The sequence below is a fragment of the Heptranchias perlo genome, chromosome 40 (assembly GCF_035084215.1).
Source record: "Heptranchias perlo isolate sHepPer1 chromosome 40, sHepPer1.hap1, whole genome shotgun sequence".
Lineage (NCBI taxonomy): Eukaryota > Metazoa > Chordata > Chondrichthyes > Hexanchiformes > Hexanchidae > Heptranchias > Heptranchias perlo.
In genome coordinates, this window is record NC_090364.1 from 7,806,535 (window position 1) to 7,824,779 (window position 18,245).

General features: G+C 45.6%; 1 protein-coding gene across 2 annotated transcripts in view; it reads left to right on the top strand.

Annotated features, from left to right (window-relative positions):
- LOC137305639 (transportin-3-like) overlaps window positions 1-18,245 on the top strand; it is a 48,890-nt gene that overhangs the window by 1,970 nt on the left and 28,675 nt on the right. For both annotated transcript variants that reach the window (XM_067974525.1, XM_067974526.1), the window contains exons 2-9: window positions 2,507-2,631; window positions 4,946-5,146; window positions 7,089-7,162; window positions 8,171-8,327; window positions 9,062-9,205; window positions 12,698-12,873; window positions 16,039-16,177; window positions 17,106-17,252. In XM_067974525.1, the coding sequence (XP_067830626.1) occupies window positions 2,515-2,631; window positions 4,946-5,146; window positions 7,089-7,162; window positions 8,171-8,327; window positions 9,062-9,205; window positions 12,698-12,873; window positions 16,039-16,177; window positions 17,106-17,252 (1,155 nt within the window). In that variant the 5' untranslated portion in view covers window positions 2,507-2,514. The remainder of the gene's footprint in view (window positions 1-2,506; window positions 2,632-4,945; window positions 5,147-7,088; window positions 7,163-8,170; window positions 8,328-9,061; window positions 9,206-12,697; window positions 12,874-16,038; window positions 16,178-17,105; window positions 17,253-18,245) is intronic.

The following is an 18,245-nucleotide window of genomic DNA, read 5'->3' on the forward strand; positions in this document are numbered from 1 at the left end:
GACAAAAACTTTGAACACGCTTGCTATAAAAGGTGGTAATTAGGTTGAGTATCCCACTCACGTATGATCCAGAGAGCTGGATCTGTGTCCCCTCCACTTGAGTTGGCCTCTTGGTAGACTGTCCATGGAGCCCCATTAACTGCATCTGTGGGACCTGCTAACTGTAAGAAAGTGTTAACGTAACGTCAAAGATCACGGCAGAGATACCAACGTGGAAGGGAAGAAATAGCATACGGTCCATGTGACATTGTAACGATCATGTGATATTCCGTTATTGAAATCCTCCTGGTTCACACATTGTAAAGCGGCCTTGGTCTCCGTGCTGCTGATTTGATAATACTAAACGTGCAGCTCTGACAGTGTGGTGTGCGCCTGCTGCTGTGACTACTGAGTCCAGGTAGGATGGAAATAGACCATCGAGAACTCTCCAGCACCCAAGACCAACAGTGCCCGTATAGTGAATAGGATGGCACCAGGGCAACGCATCTATTGAGTTCAAACATCTGACATTCCCGTTAGTCTGGGGTGGTGGAGGGTGCTTGTTGTGTTCGTAGATCAGTGATGTTAGTTGTATTTTCTTTGTGATGCAGGAAAGCAAGAGCCCCCTCCTCCAGCTGGCCTATCACTAGCTTCCCTTTGTGAGGAGCCACTTGCTTCTGATGTGCATTCAGTGCTATGTTGCATGCCTTCTCCTTAGATACTTCCATCTATGTGCATGTGATTGGTGGACTTTTTGTGAAGAATTGCCTGATGGGAGCATCCTGTTGTGGGATTTTTTCCCCCAGCACTCTTCCTTTGTCTTAAGATGAGCACCAATTGTCTCGTACTTTGCCCAAGTGCCCATTCTTTGTGTTGTGAGCCTGGATGGTGAGTGTCGCCAGGCTACCTGACCCAATCCTGTCCTTGCCCAATGCCCAGGCACCTATATAATGTCCAGCGGGTGTCACTGAAGAGCAGAAGAGGGGGAATCCTGGCTGCTTTTTTTCTCCCCCCTGTACCCCTCCCTAACTTAGGTTGTTAAGGCGGTTTTAGCCCCTGGCTGAGATGAGCTGAACGCAATAGGACTTGTTCAGTTGCACGATCAAAGCCATCGCAAGTTACTGCTGCTTTCACGCTCTGGGAAGAGTACAGTCCTGCATTAGCTTTCAGTATACCATCCTCGTGTGACACTCTTTCTTCCCTCCCCCTCCCAAAAAAAAATTCAGCAGGTGGGATTTTTCTAACAACACTTTGGACTAAATATTGGTTTTCCACTAAGAACTGCAGCCTTCCGTTCTGCCTTCCCATTCAAGGCCCACATTACCAGGTTCAAGTTGTGAAGGCATATGAGTTCTTTGAGGGGAGGGAGAGAAGGCAGATGAAGTCACACCCCTTGAGTGCACGTTACACACAGTGACACTTGGCAACTTGTTACGATATCATTTAGGTCAAAGGGTCCATTGTTTATCGGAATATAAAAAGAGTTTTTGTTTTGTTGGCTATTCGTGCTTTGGCGCTTGTGGCTATGTCGATAATTTTAACTATGTCGATGGCAGCCTTTAGTACTGACACTGGTAACAATGGCACTGAATTATGAGAATGTAGTTCAAATGAGGGGCTTTGATAATATTATAAGCTGCTATTACTGTCAATAGCACCTCTTTGATTGAATTACAGCCTGGAACCAGATATTTCTTATTGTGTGTAAGGCACAGTAATCTGGCAGCAGGACCAATCACTGATGTAGGTTACTGGTCACCCAAAAAAAACCACTGCTCACTAAAACTAAAAATGTGCGTGTGCGTGTATACACCCGCATGTGGGGCCTCGCTGTACCTGTGCAGGTGTGTGTGCGCGAGGCCTCACTGCGCCTGTGCAGGTGTGTGTTCAAACGCTTTGTTGTAGTCCTAACGGGTGTTTGCTCCACTGGTGTATTCCTGCAGGGGGTGTCCAACCTACAGTCCAAGGGCCACCTGCGGTCTGAGCCCTGGAAATCCAGCCATGAAGCCAAGCAGCTCAATCCTATTTGTGCTTCTTTCTTATTTGCTGGTTTGTCCTGTTTGAATTTTATGGTCCTGGAGGTTTAGAAATGGTGGCATTTAGTGCTGTTGCCTCATTGGTTAATAAATCCTGAATCTGAACACCAAACTCTTAGTATTAGTAATTTGAGATCTGCAAATTTCAGGAACAAAGGTTTAAACTTTATATGTGGCCCCTGAGGCTCCATAATATGCACCTATGCAAATACTTGAATACTCGTGTCTTACTGGATCAAGTACCCACTGGTGGCCTGGTTGCACAGCGGGTTCATTCAGAAACAGCTGATGAGCACGCGCTTGTTTGCTTTGTTCCTGTGTGGAGGATGAGTCAGTCCGGTGGCAGCTTTTGCTCAGCCGGTTACTGAGAAGTGTCATTGCAAACCTGGGAGCAGCTCACCCCTGCGCTGCCTTGGTTGAGGCAAGTGTGTTCCACACCAGGTTACGAGCTTGTGTAATAATCTACCCATTTTGTTGGTGTTGGATTCCAGGTCGCAGGATGGAAGGGGAGATCAGTTTAGATTCGGTCTATCAAGCTGTTCAAGCTTTGTACCATCATCCAGACCCACAGGGTAAAGAGAGGGCCTCAGCCTGGCTGGGTGAATTCCAGAAATCGGTAAGTAAATGTTCCAGTGAAACAATGCATGATCGTAGATACGTAAAGTTATGGTGACAGCTGTGGCTCAATGGGTAGCGCACTCGTCTCTGAGTGAGAAGGTTGTCAGTTCAAGTCCCACACCAGAGACTTATACACACAATCCAGGCTGAGGGAGTGCTGCACTGTTGGATGTGTGTTCTTTCAGATGAGATGTTAATCCGAGGCCCCGTCTGCCCCTTCGGGGACGTAAAAGATCCCGTGGCACTATTTTGAAGAAGAGCAGGGGAGTTTGCCTGGTGTCCTGGCCTATATTTATCCCTCAACCAACATCACTAAACAAGCAGATTATCTGGTCATTATTACATTGCTATTTGTGGGATCTTGCTGTGCATAAATTGGCTGCCACCCTTCCTGCATTACATCAGTGACTACACTTCAAAAGTACTTCATCGACTGTAAAGCACTTTGGGCATCTTGAAAGGTGCTATACAAATGCAAATCTTTTTTATGGGCCAGGCTTGTGTTGGTTTGCATATGTAAATTATCAGGAATGATATCCTAGCTGTTTTACTTACCAGGAATCCAACACTGTACTCCGACAGCTACCATGCCTTCAATTATTTTTTTTTCTTCTACTGGGTTAGGGGGCGATCTGATAGAGGTCTTCAAGATTATGAAGGGTTATGATCGCTAAATAGTGATGGATTGTTTCCACTGATCAGTAACTAGAGGGGACAAATTTAAGATAATCACAAAACGAAGTAAAGTTGACGTTAGAATAAATTCTTTACAGAGGTTGGCTGGAATGTGGAATTCTCTTGCCTCAGATTGTTAAAGCAGAGTCTGTGAATTCTTTTAAGGAATTTGGTAGCTGCTTGAAAAAAGATTAACGGGTGTTCAGAGTGAACGGGATAGTGGAATCAGACCAGTGTTGTCCAATACAAATCACCGACTAGCCACAGGAGTGGCTACGGCGATACCGTTTTAGCCAATTTTGTGTACTAATTTTAGTAGAAAATGCCATACGCACAATACGGGTAAGTGTACTTCACGTGTATATTTACTTAACAAACATCTACCACCCTTTAGTGCGCTACTTTGCAGTCTTTCAATTTTACCAAAGAACGTGGTTGAATGCTGCTTGTCCTTTGCCCTGTTGGTTCTGCTGATTATTGGTTGGGTTGGCATGGAGCGGTTGTTGTGATTGGTTGAGCTGACCACGATGACAGCACCCCGTTCCATACAATGTTGCTGGTGTCTCCATGGTGCGTTATAACCAATAAACAGTGACCAAGGAAGTAAAGAGCACACAACAATCGAAACACTCGTACACTCTGCTTTACATCTCATCTTTTTTGTGCGTTTGTTGATAAAATGATTAAAGTTCATATCCACACACCTGCAAATGAGTATTGAGAAATTCCCAATGACTGTGTCAATTACTTATTTTTTATTTACTGATCGAAAATTCAATTAGCCACATCTGGACACTCAGTTAATGACATGTGGCTAGTGGCTAACATACTGGATTAGAATAGATGGCACATGGAGAAAAGCACTTGATAAGCAGAATCTGTAACCTATAGTAAATCAGAAGAACTCTAGCATGAAATGGCTGATTTTCTTTGTTTAAGATTATTTTACATCTGTGACCAGGTTCAACACTTTATCTCCTTCCAAAGTTGGTTGTGTTTGGAGAGTGTTTAGAACTGTTAATAAATACTGCTGTGCTGGTGTTTACAGGTCTGTGTCTGGAGATGATTATGGTGGGAGCAACTTGAGGTGATGAATTAAAATATCGCAAAGAACGTTTTGTCTTAAATATAATTTTTTTCTTTCTTTATTGAATTGGCACCAATACATTAAATAAGCCCTGATACAAACCTAGAATTTATCCAGGAAATGCCCACATTTTTTGCTTACATAGGAATTGCTAGACAAAAAGATCAAGGTCCATCTAGTTTGCCTTCTGTCATCCTGGTAGTCGCATGATACGACGATAATGGAGTTGTTGACTAATCATGACAATCAATCTCTTATCAATTAATCTACAACAAACCCAGACATGAGGCGAGGGAAACCCCCATTGGTTGAGAGCTTTGGGAACCATAGCTCCAAAGACACCAAGCATGCTACATTTACCACTAATAAGTGTCTCAAATTACCCATACTGTATCCCAAAATGTTATTTTCTGAGAGAAATCTATCTAATTTGCATTTGGATGAATCAGTGCTTCCACCGCCTCCTGAGGCAGCCTGTTTCATTTCAGACTTACTGTCAAGGTTTTGAAAACGTTAACCAACTTACTGTTGCTTCGCTTCTTCTGGCCAGATGTTTTCGTGGCAGATTTCCGACCAGCTGCTGCGACTCCAGCGTGACATCGAGTCATGCTACTTCGCTGCCCAGACAATGAAGATGAAAATCCAGTATTCGTTTTATGAGCTGCCCCCCGAGATGCACTCGTCGCTCCGTGACTCCCTGCTCACTCATCTCGAAAGCCTGAAGAACATGTCCCAAGCCATCGTCACACAGGTACAGCAGGGAATGAGCTCGACACTTGAAGGGAACTAGATGCTTTAGTGAGTTAGATTGTGATCTTTCCACTTTTGGGCCCCAGATTCCCATCCAGCTTACTGAAAAGGACCCCTCTTTTATCCCCCCTCCCACCATTCTCCCCTGGGGTACAGTTCCACCACTGCCAGTAGCCCCCAAATAGCTCGCCCCTGTTACCATTCCTCACACATGATAGTGATTGTGTGGACAGGCAGGTTCTATGAGCTTGGGGGACGTCATGGTGGAGCCAAATCCTGCGTGTGCACACCAGCTTTCCAGCAAGAGTCACTGTATTGTGTTCAGGAATGGGAACTCTGGTTAATTTCCCCCCCCCCCCCCCCCCCCCCCAGGGCACCGTGGCCCAATTGTGCTCCTCTTGCTGCCCCAACTAAGATCAACTAACTCATTACAGACCATGGATTGAACTGGAGGCCTTCCAATGTGTACGGTCCAATTATACACCCCACTGTCCCATTGCTTACTGGGCCATTGGGGGAGCGGGTCCTTTATGTACTGGTCCTTAGTAAATTGGATTTGTGCAATATCAATCCAGTCGACTTGTTATGAAGCTGCCCCCACATTTGACAATCACTCACCTTGTCTAAAGCTGGTATTTCAGTATTCTGATACATTAGTTTGTTTCACTGCAGACTGCATGTCACACATTCCAATCTGAAAACTGGTTGGTGTTTTTACATCAGTACTTCTCCTGGTCCTGGTTAGCTTATTAAAGTACAGTGCTGAGCAGGCAAGCTATCTAGTTGACAGAACTGCATAGAAATTAAAGCACGGAAACAGGCCGTTTGGCCCAACAAGTCCTCCGCATTAGCCGCAGTCCTAATCTTATGGGCCCACTCTGTTCCCTTATCCTTTTATTTCCCATTTCCTTCAAACGCCTACCAAAAGTCTCTTGAAGGTCTCCGCTTCACTTACTAGCTCTGGTAGTGCATTCCACAGCCCCACAACCTTCTGCATTTAATCAGAAAAACTCCCCTTGCTCTCTGTTCTAAATCTCTTGCGTTTAATCTTGTATCTGTCCCTTTGTTCTAGACCCCCTTAATTACTGGAAACCGGCTGTTAACGACTGTGACCCATCCCGTCCTGTCATAATTTTTATTTACCTCCATCAAATCGTCCCATCTCCTCCATTATAACCAGAATAGCTGCAGTTTTCAAGTCAGTCATGTTCGTGTTTCCTCATACCAGGCAGTATCCTAGTGAATCTGTGTTATACTCTCTATTGCCTCAAAATGGTCCCTAAACTGTTGAGCCCAAAACTGCGCACAGTACTGCAGTGGTGGCCTTAGTACGGTTTCATTTAAATTCACCATTATATCTCGACTCTTATATTCTATACTTCTTTTCATAAAACCCAGTATTCCATTAGCTTGTGGTTTGTGGTGTTCAGGTGAATGTGACCCTGACCCCGGCACCCCTGCAAATCTTTCTGGTCTCACCACCCGCCCCCCCCCACCCCCCATTCAAAGTATAAGTTACTTCTATATTTTATCAAAATGTACTTCCTCATTTTTACTGACATTGAATTCCATCCACCACTTTTTTTGCCCATTCCACCAATCTTATTATTGTCCCCTTTTAGCTTCCTTTGGTTTACTATGCCTCCTGTTTCAGTATCATCTGAAAATCTGGGTACCACTTCTAGGCCTGTATCCGAATCATTGATGTATGCAGTGAACGGCTACATCGATCAGTTGCACTATTATCCGTCAATTGCTGTGTTGTGGGGTGTTGGTCCCAGTGATGATCAAAAGAAAAATCCAAAACAAAAAGTGGGTTACTCGCAACCTTCTGCTGCCCTGAGTGTGCAATAAATGTGCACTAGTGATTAACCCCAAATTTTCTCTCTGTTGTGCATTTATTAACAGTAATTCCTCGCTGTCTTTTCTATTTTGGATCCCAGCTGGCTCTCGCTGTTGCAGACCTCGCTATACAGATGACATCATGGAAGAGCTGTGTCCAGTCGCTAATTGAGAAGTGAGTGATTTTGTACTTTGAAGGTATGTCTCTCCCTAGTGGTTGCCCCAAACTGTGCACGTGTTAAGACAAGGCAGTTTTTTTCTCCCCCAAATGTTGTTCTGTTGCTATAGATAGACACCAGGGGTTGTCGGAAGGGGTGAGGCTTCTTTCATTCTCGTCATCAATTGATGCTCTCTTCCATTGATACTAACTGGGCATTTGTTCATTTTTAGAAATCATTGATGGTTCTCGAGATGTGAGGAGAATGGGATGTTTTCACACCCACTGCCAATCTGAAGCACAACCATGTCAGATTATAGCTCCCTCTACACTGCCCCATCGAGCACCCCTGGTCAGATACAGCATGGGTTAGGTGTAGAGTAAAGCTGTATAGTGACAGAGTAATATGCTTTAACCCTAACCTCTTCTCCCACAGCAGTAGTGTCCTATTTGTTTCCTATTCTTGTGACCTCCTTGCGTAAACTTGACAATTCAACATTACACAGCAAGACCGCCTGAAAAGAGAAACAGTTTCAACAACTTGCATAATATTGCGCCTTTAACGTAGAAAAAACATCCCCAGGCGCTTCGCTGAGGTGTGAGGAAAATGAACAATGCGCCAAAGTAGGAGAGACTATGAGGGGTGACCAAAAGTTTGGCTAAAGCTTTGGAGTTCTCACAGATATTGATGGTCCTCCTGTGTTTTTCCAGTACTTTGTGGCTCCATTTATCTCCACGTTACTGCTATGTGTCGTGGAACTGTGTCCACTAGGAAGTGGGTTGAGGTGCCGTCAGATTCATTCCACAAAGCAGCTTCGTGGCTGACGGAAGAGAAACGTTTGCCCTACTAGTCAGCGCTGGATTCACCTCTAGACCTCAAATGGTGGCCTGCTGGGATGCAACGTGCTGCTCCACCCAGATCCCCAGACCTGCTTATTGAATGGGCTAATGCGTTTCTCTCTCTGCTGATCGCTTTTGGTGTAAAGCAGGTGCGACTGATCTAACTGCACACGCTGTGTCTCCTAGGTACGGCAATGATGAATCGGCGCTACCATTCCTGCTTGAGATTCTGACAGTGCTCCCGGAGGAGGTGCACAGCCGCTCACTGCGGATCGGCACCAATCGAAGGACCGAAGTCATTGAGGACCTGGCGTACCATGCCAGTATGGTGATTGGTTTATTGGTGAGTCAGTGTGGGCAGTGATTAACGCCGCAAATTTCATCTAACTGTCATATTTTTGTGCAGGTGTGTCTCTGTGCGTAAAGAGAACCGGACTCAAAATGAAGGCAACAGGACCACTGGCCAGTTGGCACAAGTCACTCGTCCTCTCCTTTAAATGTGCTGGCTTTTGTTAGGATGCAGTTTCACAGTATCTTGTTCAAGTGACCGCTTTTACGTATAAACCAAGGCAGTGAATTGTTGGGCTATTCAACCATAGTGGGTATCACAGTTCAGCTCTATCCTGTCCTTACCAGACACCCACATGCCTGAACGTTCTCCAGGAGTCATTGGATAGTGATCGGGAGCAGGATCTCTTTGTCTCTGCGTGTGTGTGTTTGTCTTAATCCGCTATATCTGGACTGAACTTACATATGGAATTCATGACTGTCGTTGAAAAAAAAATCCTATAAACTGAAGTTTTATCTTTTAGATCTTGTAGAACTCTAGTATGGTGTTCAAGGCTTAATAGAGACCTCCATTGTGTCAGCTTAGGGATCAGTTGAGGGGGTAGTGGACCTTTTTTGCAGGCAGTGGCCTCTTTTTTTTTAATTTCTCCCCCCCCCCCCCCCCCACCCCAAAATATCTTTATTGTCAGGGAGCTCTTTAGGGTGTGGCAAGGTGTAAGTGAGTTTTATTGAAGTTTATAGTGTTTTGTGCTGCTGAGAAACTTGACTTTATACCCGGAAATTTTTCAGACAGCCTACATGGAGCGCTGCAGTCACGATGAGAAGCTGGTGATTAAAGTCTTCCGATGCCTGATGAGCTGGATTAACCTGGGCATCCTGCACACCGACCACATCGCTAACAGCCAGTTACTGGCGGCGCTCTTCCAGATCCTTGTGAGTATGAACTAAGCAGCTAACCGGCTTCCCAGTATCTGCATAAGGTCACCACGTGGAGCCTCAGAATTAATTGGGAGAACGGTTCTAGAATCTCCAACTTTTGCCTTCCTTTTGTTCCACCCAGTTTCCTTCGCTCCTCTTCTGAAGTCTCTCACCCTTGCTGAGTGCAGGTCCATGGACAGTGATCGAGAGCAGGAACCCTGTCTTAATTTCCCCTCCCCACAAAGTCGGGGTGCTGAGGCCAGTATAGCACCCCAACTGCAGTTTAGCTAACAGAGCACAGACTGGGGATTGAACCTGGGACCTTCTGATCAGCATGGCATATTGCCGTACCCAGCAGTGTGTTTACCCACAGGACCAACATTTATTTGCCTTTTCTTCCACTTGGCATTGTGCCATCCTTGTCCTACCAACTTGGGAAACTCGTGCTCTTCGGCATTGCACCATTCTCACCCTTATCAGTATTTGCCTGGCCCCTATTGTAAATTTTAATCCTACTTGATTGTAACTGTGCGCGGGTTTGTTTAGGGTCTCATTGACTGCACCTGTATTGACGTTGCCATGAGCAAAGCTTTACCTTTAGCTGTTTGTTCTCCATCAGATGAACTCCCCTATCCAAGGACTTGAACAAGTAACAAATGAGTTTTTAAAATCTGGTTAGGGTGGTGGGATAGAATGCAGGTTGAATGAGCCACTTGGCTGTGTCACTGTACGGAGGCATTGAGCGAATGTCAGGTGATTCCCCCATGTAAAGGGAGAGTCTTTGCCAAGCTGTTCCTAATCATATTCCATTGACCACTGTGCTGAGACATTGCAACTGGTTTCAATGCCTCAAGAGGTGGGTGGGGCTCAGTCCTGATAATTATCCAGCGACTCCTTCTGGAAGGTGAACGTGCATAGATTTTAGGTGAGGACTGGATGGCGCTTGGCTGGGATGCCCACCGTAGTCAAATAACCTAACATGCAGCCACTTAGGTGAAGTAGTACGGGGATTGGGGGGTGGGGAAGACAGTCAGTACTTGGGGATCACACTCCCAAGAAATGACGTGCTGAGTAGGGGAGAAAGTGAATTGACCTGTTGGGAAAAACTGACGCTGATGGCTTCTTTCTTTTTTTTTCATACTGAACTGGCAAGGGCTGATATCTTTGGGGAGGGCGAATTTGCTGAACCTGACTCTCCGAAGTAGCAGAGCTGTCAGAGGCAGAATCATTACCCCCACTGGCTCCAGTTTTAAGGACTACCTTTCCTTCTCTCTACTCCTGAAGGCCCTGACTTTTGCCAGGGCGCTGTACCTCACCCATAGGCCCACTCTTCACGTGTGAGCCTAGGCTATTTGACCAAGAAGAGCATCACAGTAGAGCCTGATGCTCTCTTCACCCAGCATCCACACACACTTTCCAGCGATCAGGAGCTGAACGAACCCCTGCCAGAGATTCAAGCCCCAGCCTATGACGCTGAAATCAATGCAGTATCCCAACTCCGCGTGAGATCAGCCAACTCCGTACGGACTGGGAATGGAACCTGGGACCTTATGTTCTATGTGGCACAATGCTGCATCTGGCAGTTTAACATGCCCACAAGGCCAGCCTTTGTCTTCCCTGTTAACAATTTCCCTCCAGTTGGCAGTTACTTTTTGTCCTGCCAACACGGTAAACTCGTGCCCATTGACATCATATCATCCTCACCCTTTGCCTGGCCTCTGTTGTAATGTTTAGTCCCAATTGATTGTATCGGTGCTCAGGTTTGTTTGCAGTCTTGTTGGCTGTGCCTATATTGACGTTGCCGTCAACAGAACTTTGCTTTGTCCTCTATTAAAGGAACTTTCCCAGACCAAGGATTTGAAAGGGAATGCGTGGGTTTAATTCTGGTTAGAGAGGGGGCCAGTTGCAGGATACGTCACAGGTGGGATGAACCTCTTGGCGGAGTCACTGTGGGGAGGTGTTGATCAAAGTTCAGGTGGTTCCCCCATGTGAATAGAGAATTGTCCTCTGGTTCACATCCCAGTGGCCTGTGTAGAATCCGGGTGGTAGGGAGCAGCCGAATGGAGTTGCTGTATGGCTCAGGGTAGCCAGGAAGAAACTCCCTCAGTGAAACATAGAGGCAAAGTGGAGTCTCCATATTGGAACTCCATTTAAGAAATTAACCATGGAGATCCTGCAGTGGCCTGAAGTAGATAAAAGAACCGTTCAGAGTAGCAACAAAACCATACAGATCAGAAGGCTCCTGGTTCAATCTTCAGGTTAGTGAGGAGATAAATCAGCCAGGGTTCCTGCGATCCAGTAACCCCTCCAAGAGGGTGTGTGTGTGTTGTGGATGTCCAATGAAGACAGGATTGGGCACTTCTGTAAAGTTCCCATTGTGATCACACACGAGGACCAGCCTCTTGGGTGAGTTCCTGGATGCCTACTGGTTGAAACACACCCCAGCTAGAATCAGCGTTTTCATAAGAGGAGGAGAATATATTGGGAGGAGTGAGGGTGCAACGAACTGTTCAAGGAATAGTAACATCTTTTTCTTGTTTTTTTTTTAACTTTTTGTTGAAATGGCGAGTGTTGGTCTTTAAGGCCAGTGAAACTGCTGAGCCTGACTGTTTACACACTTATCAGAGATGGTCATTAACCCTGGGCAAGGGTGGAGGGGGGTGGTAGCTAATCTGGGTCAGACTGTCATTCAGCCACCTCTCTCCTGCCAGTTGGTGGGTTACTCAACCATGAATGCTGTTACAGCCGAGCCCTTGAGACTGCCCTCACCCAGTGGGGGCACTTCTAGCATGCGTCGCTGGATGGCAATCGGGAGCAAGAACCTCAACTGTCAAATCAGTTAACAGCACAGGATGAGAGGTGAACCATGAGCCCTCCCGCTAGGTCGCCATCTCGTGCCGCAGAAAGCAGTTACCCGCTGAGCCATCAGGGAGCTGCGGCTTTGGTATATTCTTAATGCTGACCTAGTGACTCACTGGAACTTAACCTGGAGCTAACTTGATCTGCTTTTCAAACCCCATGTTGGGATCTGAGCACAAAATCCAGACTGACACTCCAGTGCAGTACTGAGGGAGTGCTGCATTGTCAGAGGTGCAGCCCTTTGGTTGAGGCGTTAAACCGAGGCTCTGCCTGCCTGTTCTGTGGGCAATGAAGAGCCTAGGACGCTATTCAAAGAACAGGCAGTTCTCCCGGGTTCCTGGCCAACATTCCTCACTTAACCAGTACCACCAAAAACAGATTAACTGTTATTCATTGCGCTGTTGATTTGTGGGTTTGGTTGTCCACAAATTGGCTGCCATGTTTGTCTACTTAACAATGAGTGCACTTCAGAGTAATTGTTTGTATGTGAATTTGGAATGTATCTGAGATGCGATCAGGTATGAGGTAAATGCGAGTCTTTTTTGTGTTGGTTTTTTTGAATGTAATATAATATTCAATAAAATAATGAAACTTTAACACCTGTGAACATGCATAAATATTGAAAGAAAAATTGTCCCTGAATTTCAGAGGCACAACCAGACATCCTCAAACCTGCACGAGGTGGCTAGTGACTGCGTGTGTGCAGCACTGTATGCAGTCGAGGGCTTACAGGAGAGTCTACGGCTGGCAGTACAGCTCCAGGAAGGGGTGACAGCACTGGAGGAGGCTTACCATACAGCGGTCGCGTGTGAGGACATGGACAAGTACGTATGGTTAGGTTTCAGGCTTGACTCAGCCCCGGCTTAGGGCTGCCAATTGGTTGTGCGCCTGGGTATTTGATGGTGTTGAAATCACTTTGTGAGGATGCCACTGAGTGATCAGGTTAAGGCAGTGAATACAGCCCAGGTTAGGGTCCTGGTCTGTGCTGGGTAAACTGGGCTTTATGATGAGCCTTAATGCCCCTGTGGCCAGGGAAAGATCTGGTTGGATACAGAGTAAAGCTCCTTCTACATTGTCCCTTAAGCACTCCCAGGTCAGGCACAGCACAGATTAGATACAGTAAAACTCCCTCTATACTGTCCCATCCAAGTACTTTCAGATCAGGTACAACATGGGTTTGATGCAGAGTAAAGCTCTCTTTGGGAGGTCTTCCCACTCACAATCTCTAGCCAGTGATTCCTGCTGGAAAGTTCACACGTCTACATATTGGGTGAGGAATGGATTGGGTGTTGCTGTGATGCCCATGTGGGTGAATAGTTTCACTGTCGGGGCTTGCATGTGAAGACTGGCCACGAGCCCGAGTGAGGTACTGAGCACTACGAACAGTCTCTGAACCATGAGGAGGTAGCTAAGATACTGGATGGGCTAAAAATTGAAAGAAGAGATACAAGAAAGGCTGGCTGTACTTGAAGTAGATAAGCCACCAGGTCCGGATGGGATGCATCCTAGGTTGCTGAGGGAAGTAAGGGTGGAAATTGCGGAGGTACTGGCTATAATCTTCCAATCGTGCATAGATACGTGGGTGGTGCTAGAGGACTGGAGAATTACAAATGTTACATCCTTCAAAAAAGGGTGTAAAGATAAACTCAGCAACTACAGGCCAGTCAGTTTAACCTCGGTGGTGGGGAAACTTTTAGAAAAGATAATCCAGGACAAAATTAACAGTCACTTGGACAAGTGTGGATTAATAAAGGAAAGCCAGTACAGATTTGTTAGACAAATCGTGTTTTACTAACTTGATTGAGTTTTTTGATGAGGTAGCAGAGAGGGTTGATGTTTATATGGACTTCCAAAAGGCGTTTGATAAAGTGCCACATAATAGGCTTGTCAGTGAAGTTGAAGCCCATGGAATAAAAGGGGCAGTGGCAGCATGGATACGAAATTGGCTAAGTGACAGGAAACAGAGTAGTGGTGAATGGTGGGAGGTGCACAGTGGTGTTTCCCAGGAGTCGGTACTAGGACCACTGCTTTTCTTGAAATATATTAATGACTTGGACTTGGGTGTACAGGGCACAATTTCAAAATTTGCAGATGACACAAAACTTGGAAGTGTAGTAAATAGTGAGGATAGTAATAGACTTTAAGAGGACATAGACAGGCTGGTAGAATGGGCGGACACATGGCATATGAAATTTAACGCAGAGAAGTGCAGAGATGCATTTTGGTAGGAAGAATGAGGAGAGGCAATATAAACTAAAAGGTACAATTCTAAAGGGCGTGCAGGAACAGAGACCTGGGGTATGTGTGCACAAATCGTGAAAAGTGGCAGGACAGGTTGAGAAAGCGGTTTTAAAAAAGCATACAGGATCCTGGGCTTTATAAATAGAGGCATAGAGTACAAAAGCAAGGAAGCAATGAACCTTTTATAAGGCACTGGTTCAGCCACAACTGGAATATTGTGTCCAATTCAGGGCACCGCACTTTAGGAAGGATGTGAAGGCCTTAGAGAGGGTGCAGATAAGATTTACTAGAATGGTTCCAGGGATGGATAGACTGGAGAAGCTGGGGTTGCTCTCAGAGCAGAGTTGAGAGGAAATTTGGTAGAGGTGTTCAAAATCATGAAGGGTCTAGATAGAGAGAAACTGTTTCCATTGCCAGAAGGGTCAAGAACCAGAGGGGACAGATTTAAGGTGATTGGCAAGAGAACTAAGGCGACATGAGAAACTTTTACGCAGCGAGTGATTGTTATTTGGAATGCATTGCCTAAGTGGATGGTGGAGGCAGATTCAATCGTGGCCTTCAAAAGGGAATTGGATAAGTATTTGAAGGACAAAAATATGCAGGGCTACAGGGATAGGACGGGGGAGTGGGACTAGCTGGATTGCTATTGCAGAGAGCCAGCATGTGCTCGATGGGCCGAATGGCGGCCTCCTGTGCTGTAACCATTCTGTGATTCCATTCCCCTAGCACAAATCATTGCCTTCAGGAACAAAATGCTCAAACCTCCCATGAAACATCAGCTATAACTGGATCTTTCACATGTGAAATAGTAATACAATCTACTACTCTTAATTCAAAGTTGTTTAGTCAAATGATCTGATAATTCTATTTTTAAACACTAAATTCCACTTTGCTGTGTTATATGTTGCTTAATTCAAATTATCGGATAATTCAATTTTTTTTTGCACAAAAAGTGACTGAAATATCTGGAGTAGTTTCTAGTTCACCATCAGTGATTAACCCTTCCAACTGTAGTATTATAGAGACTGTAGAGTGAAGGAGAGTTGTCCTGCTCTAAATTCAGCCATCCTATGGACTGCTGCCAACACCTTCCAGAGCCACTTCAGGGTGGCACTGACTAAGACTTGGCCCATCTATCTCAGTAGCAGCTGCTGTATTTGTACAGGCCTTAGTAGGTAAAGATGATTCCCTCTTGTCTGGATCTGTACAGATGGCATTTAACTCCCATTCAGGCATGTTTTAAACTGTCCATAATTCAAGATAAAATAGCGTTTAGATGGCTAGTGAGCTAAATGGAAATGTCATTTTGGATTGCATAGTGAATGGAGTTGAGGCACATTTCTGGGGGCAGAGCAAAGGGAGCTTTACTCTGCATCAAACCCGTGTTGTACCTGATCTGAAAGTACTTGGATGGGACAGTATAGAGGGAGCTTTTTACTGTATCTAATCCGTGCTGCACCTGAACTGAAAGTACTTGATGGGGCAGTGTAGAAGGAGCTTTACTCTGTATCTAACCCAATTCTTTACCTGACCTGTGTGTGTTTAATGGGCCAGTATAGAGGGAACTTTACTCTGTGTTTAATCCGTGCCGTACCTGGCCCAGAAATGCTTAGGGGGTCAGTGTAGTGGAGGCTTTACTCTGTATCTGACCTATGCTGTACCTGACCTGGAAGTGCTTAAGGGGACATCGTAGTGTGAACTTTTGTGCCAATTGTATCATTTTTAACCCGAGGCCTTTGTGTATTTAGGGCTCTGAACTATTGCCGGATTTTCACCGAGCTGGCAGAAACGCTGTTGGAGATGGTTATCCGTTCACCGGGACAGGGACTGGGCGACCTCAAAACACTCAACCTCATCTTAAACTGTGTCGGACACGAGCAGTACGAGGTGAGTTAACGCTCCTCCTTCAGCCTGATTAGCGCAGGTAGCAGTACTCGGGTGCTGGGACTGCCTGTTACTTGGATTCGCCACACCTGGGTGGGTTTCAGGCTCTGCGCATTCCACTAGTTCTGAACCAAAGTGCTAAACGGAACACCAAGTGGAAATGAGATCGGTCCTAAAAGGCAGGACCAGGAACTGACCTCGTCCAGTTCGTTACACCTTGAATTGTGCTGCTGGTTGGCTCTTGAACCAATCTTTTCCACTGACCAGAAGGAAGCCTGTCTCAAAATTAAGCTGCAATCACTAAATTAAATCAGGCCCAGGATAGCTGCCGTAGCACCCTCGCCTCTGAGTCAGAAGGTTGTGGGTTCAAGTCCCACTCTAGGGACTTGACCATGTAATCTAGGCTGGCCCGACATTGCAGTACTGAGGGAGTCCTGTATTGTCGGAGATGCCATCATTTGGATGAGACGTTAAACTGAGACCCCGTCTTGCCCCCTCAGTTGGACATAAAAGATCCCACTGCATTATTTCGAAGAGGAGCAGGGGTGCTCTCCCTCAACCAACATCACTTTTTTAATAAAAAAAAAATCTGATCATTATCTCATTGCTGTTTGTGGGAGCTTGCTGTGCACAAATTGGCTGCCACGTTTCCTACATTACAACAGTGACTACACTTCAAAGATCTCATTGGCTTGTAAAGCACTTTTGGACGTCCTGAGGTTGTGAAAGCCACTATATAAATGCAAGTCCATCTTTCTTGATGTAGGGTGGACTTTATTCCGTATCTGACCTGGGAGTGCTTGAATAACAAAAGTGAGAAGCGATCTGTTTTCTCATGGTTAAAGACGATAAAAGTTCTCAGAAAATGCTCGTATAAAATAAAAGGAGAGTTTGGTCTTGATTGCTGTCATTTTTCCTGATGAACTGACAGGTCGCGGAGATCACGTTTAACTTCTGGTATCGGCTGGCCGAAACACTCCACAAGATGAAGGATCCTTCAGTGAACCAGATCTTCCGGCCGTATTTCCAGAGACTCACTCAGTCCCTCACCTTCCACTCTCAGATGGACCCTGATCACGTATGTCACTCTGAGCAAATGGGCATGCAAGTTGTTTTGTGCACAATAAGTCCTGAGCGGTGGGAAAGGGATGAAGAGCGTCACTTCTGAAAAATGTAAAGTCTTGGGTATTAATTGCCTCTCCTGAGACTGCCCACAACGCCCCCTCTGCCTTTGTCTGAGGAAATGACTAAGTTTCCATTGTTTGCATACAGTGCTTAGGGGAGGGGGGCAGGACCTGGTGGTCTAGTGAGAATTACTGGCAGGACCTGGGATCAGGTCAGTAATACATGTCCTTTTCAGTGAGTAAATGGGCATTGTTAGTGATGAAGTGGACACTAGCCTTTCACTTCACAAATGTGGGTTCAAATCCAGCCCAGACTGATGGGATGAAAGTCTCCTGAACTTGCTGGCTGTAAAGTTCTTGTATGAAATGAGTTTGATGGTCTCAACCTAGTTCCTTTTGGACTTGGGCCCATGGCACAAAACTACCTCTAATCTTGCTTAGCGACCATAGGATGGCTAGTGAGGGAAATGGAAAAATATCACAGTGGTGCAAGAGAGGACACTACTGGGTTTGTGCTGAGGTACATTGTTGAAGCTGAGTTAAAGAAAGAATCTATCTGTGCCGTGCCTACCTGGGACTTCTCAATACTGAAACTGGGTTCCAATGCCAACACTTTTTGAGTAGGAATTCATGTAATTTATTTTTAAGGAGTACTTTGTTTGAAAGACCTCAGTGTTTATGCTCCAGACGAGCCTCCTCCCAACCTACTTCATCTAACCCTATCTGCATATCCTTCTATTTCTCTCTCCGTCATGTACTTATCGAGCTTCCCCTTAAATACATCTATGCTATTCCCCTTAACTACTCCATGTGGTAGCAAGTTCCACTTTCTTACCACTCCTTTTGGGTTAAGAAGTTTCTCCTGAATTCATTATTAGATTTATTGGTGACTATCTTATATTTATAGCCCCTGGTTTTAGACTCTCATTCACAAGTGGAAACATCTT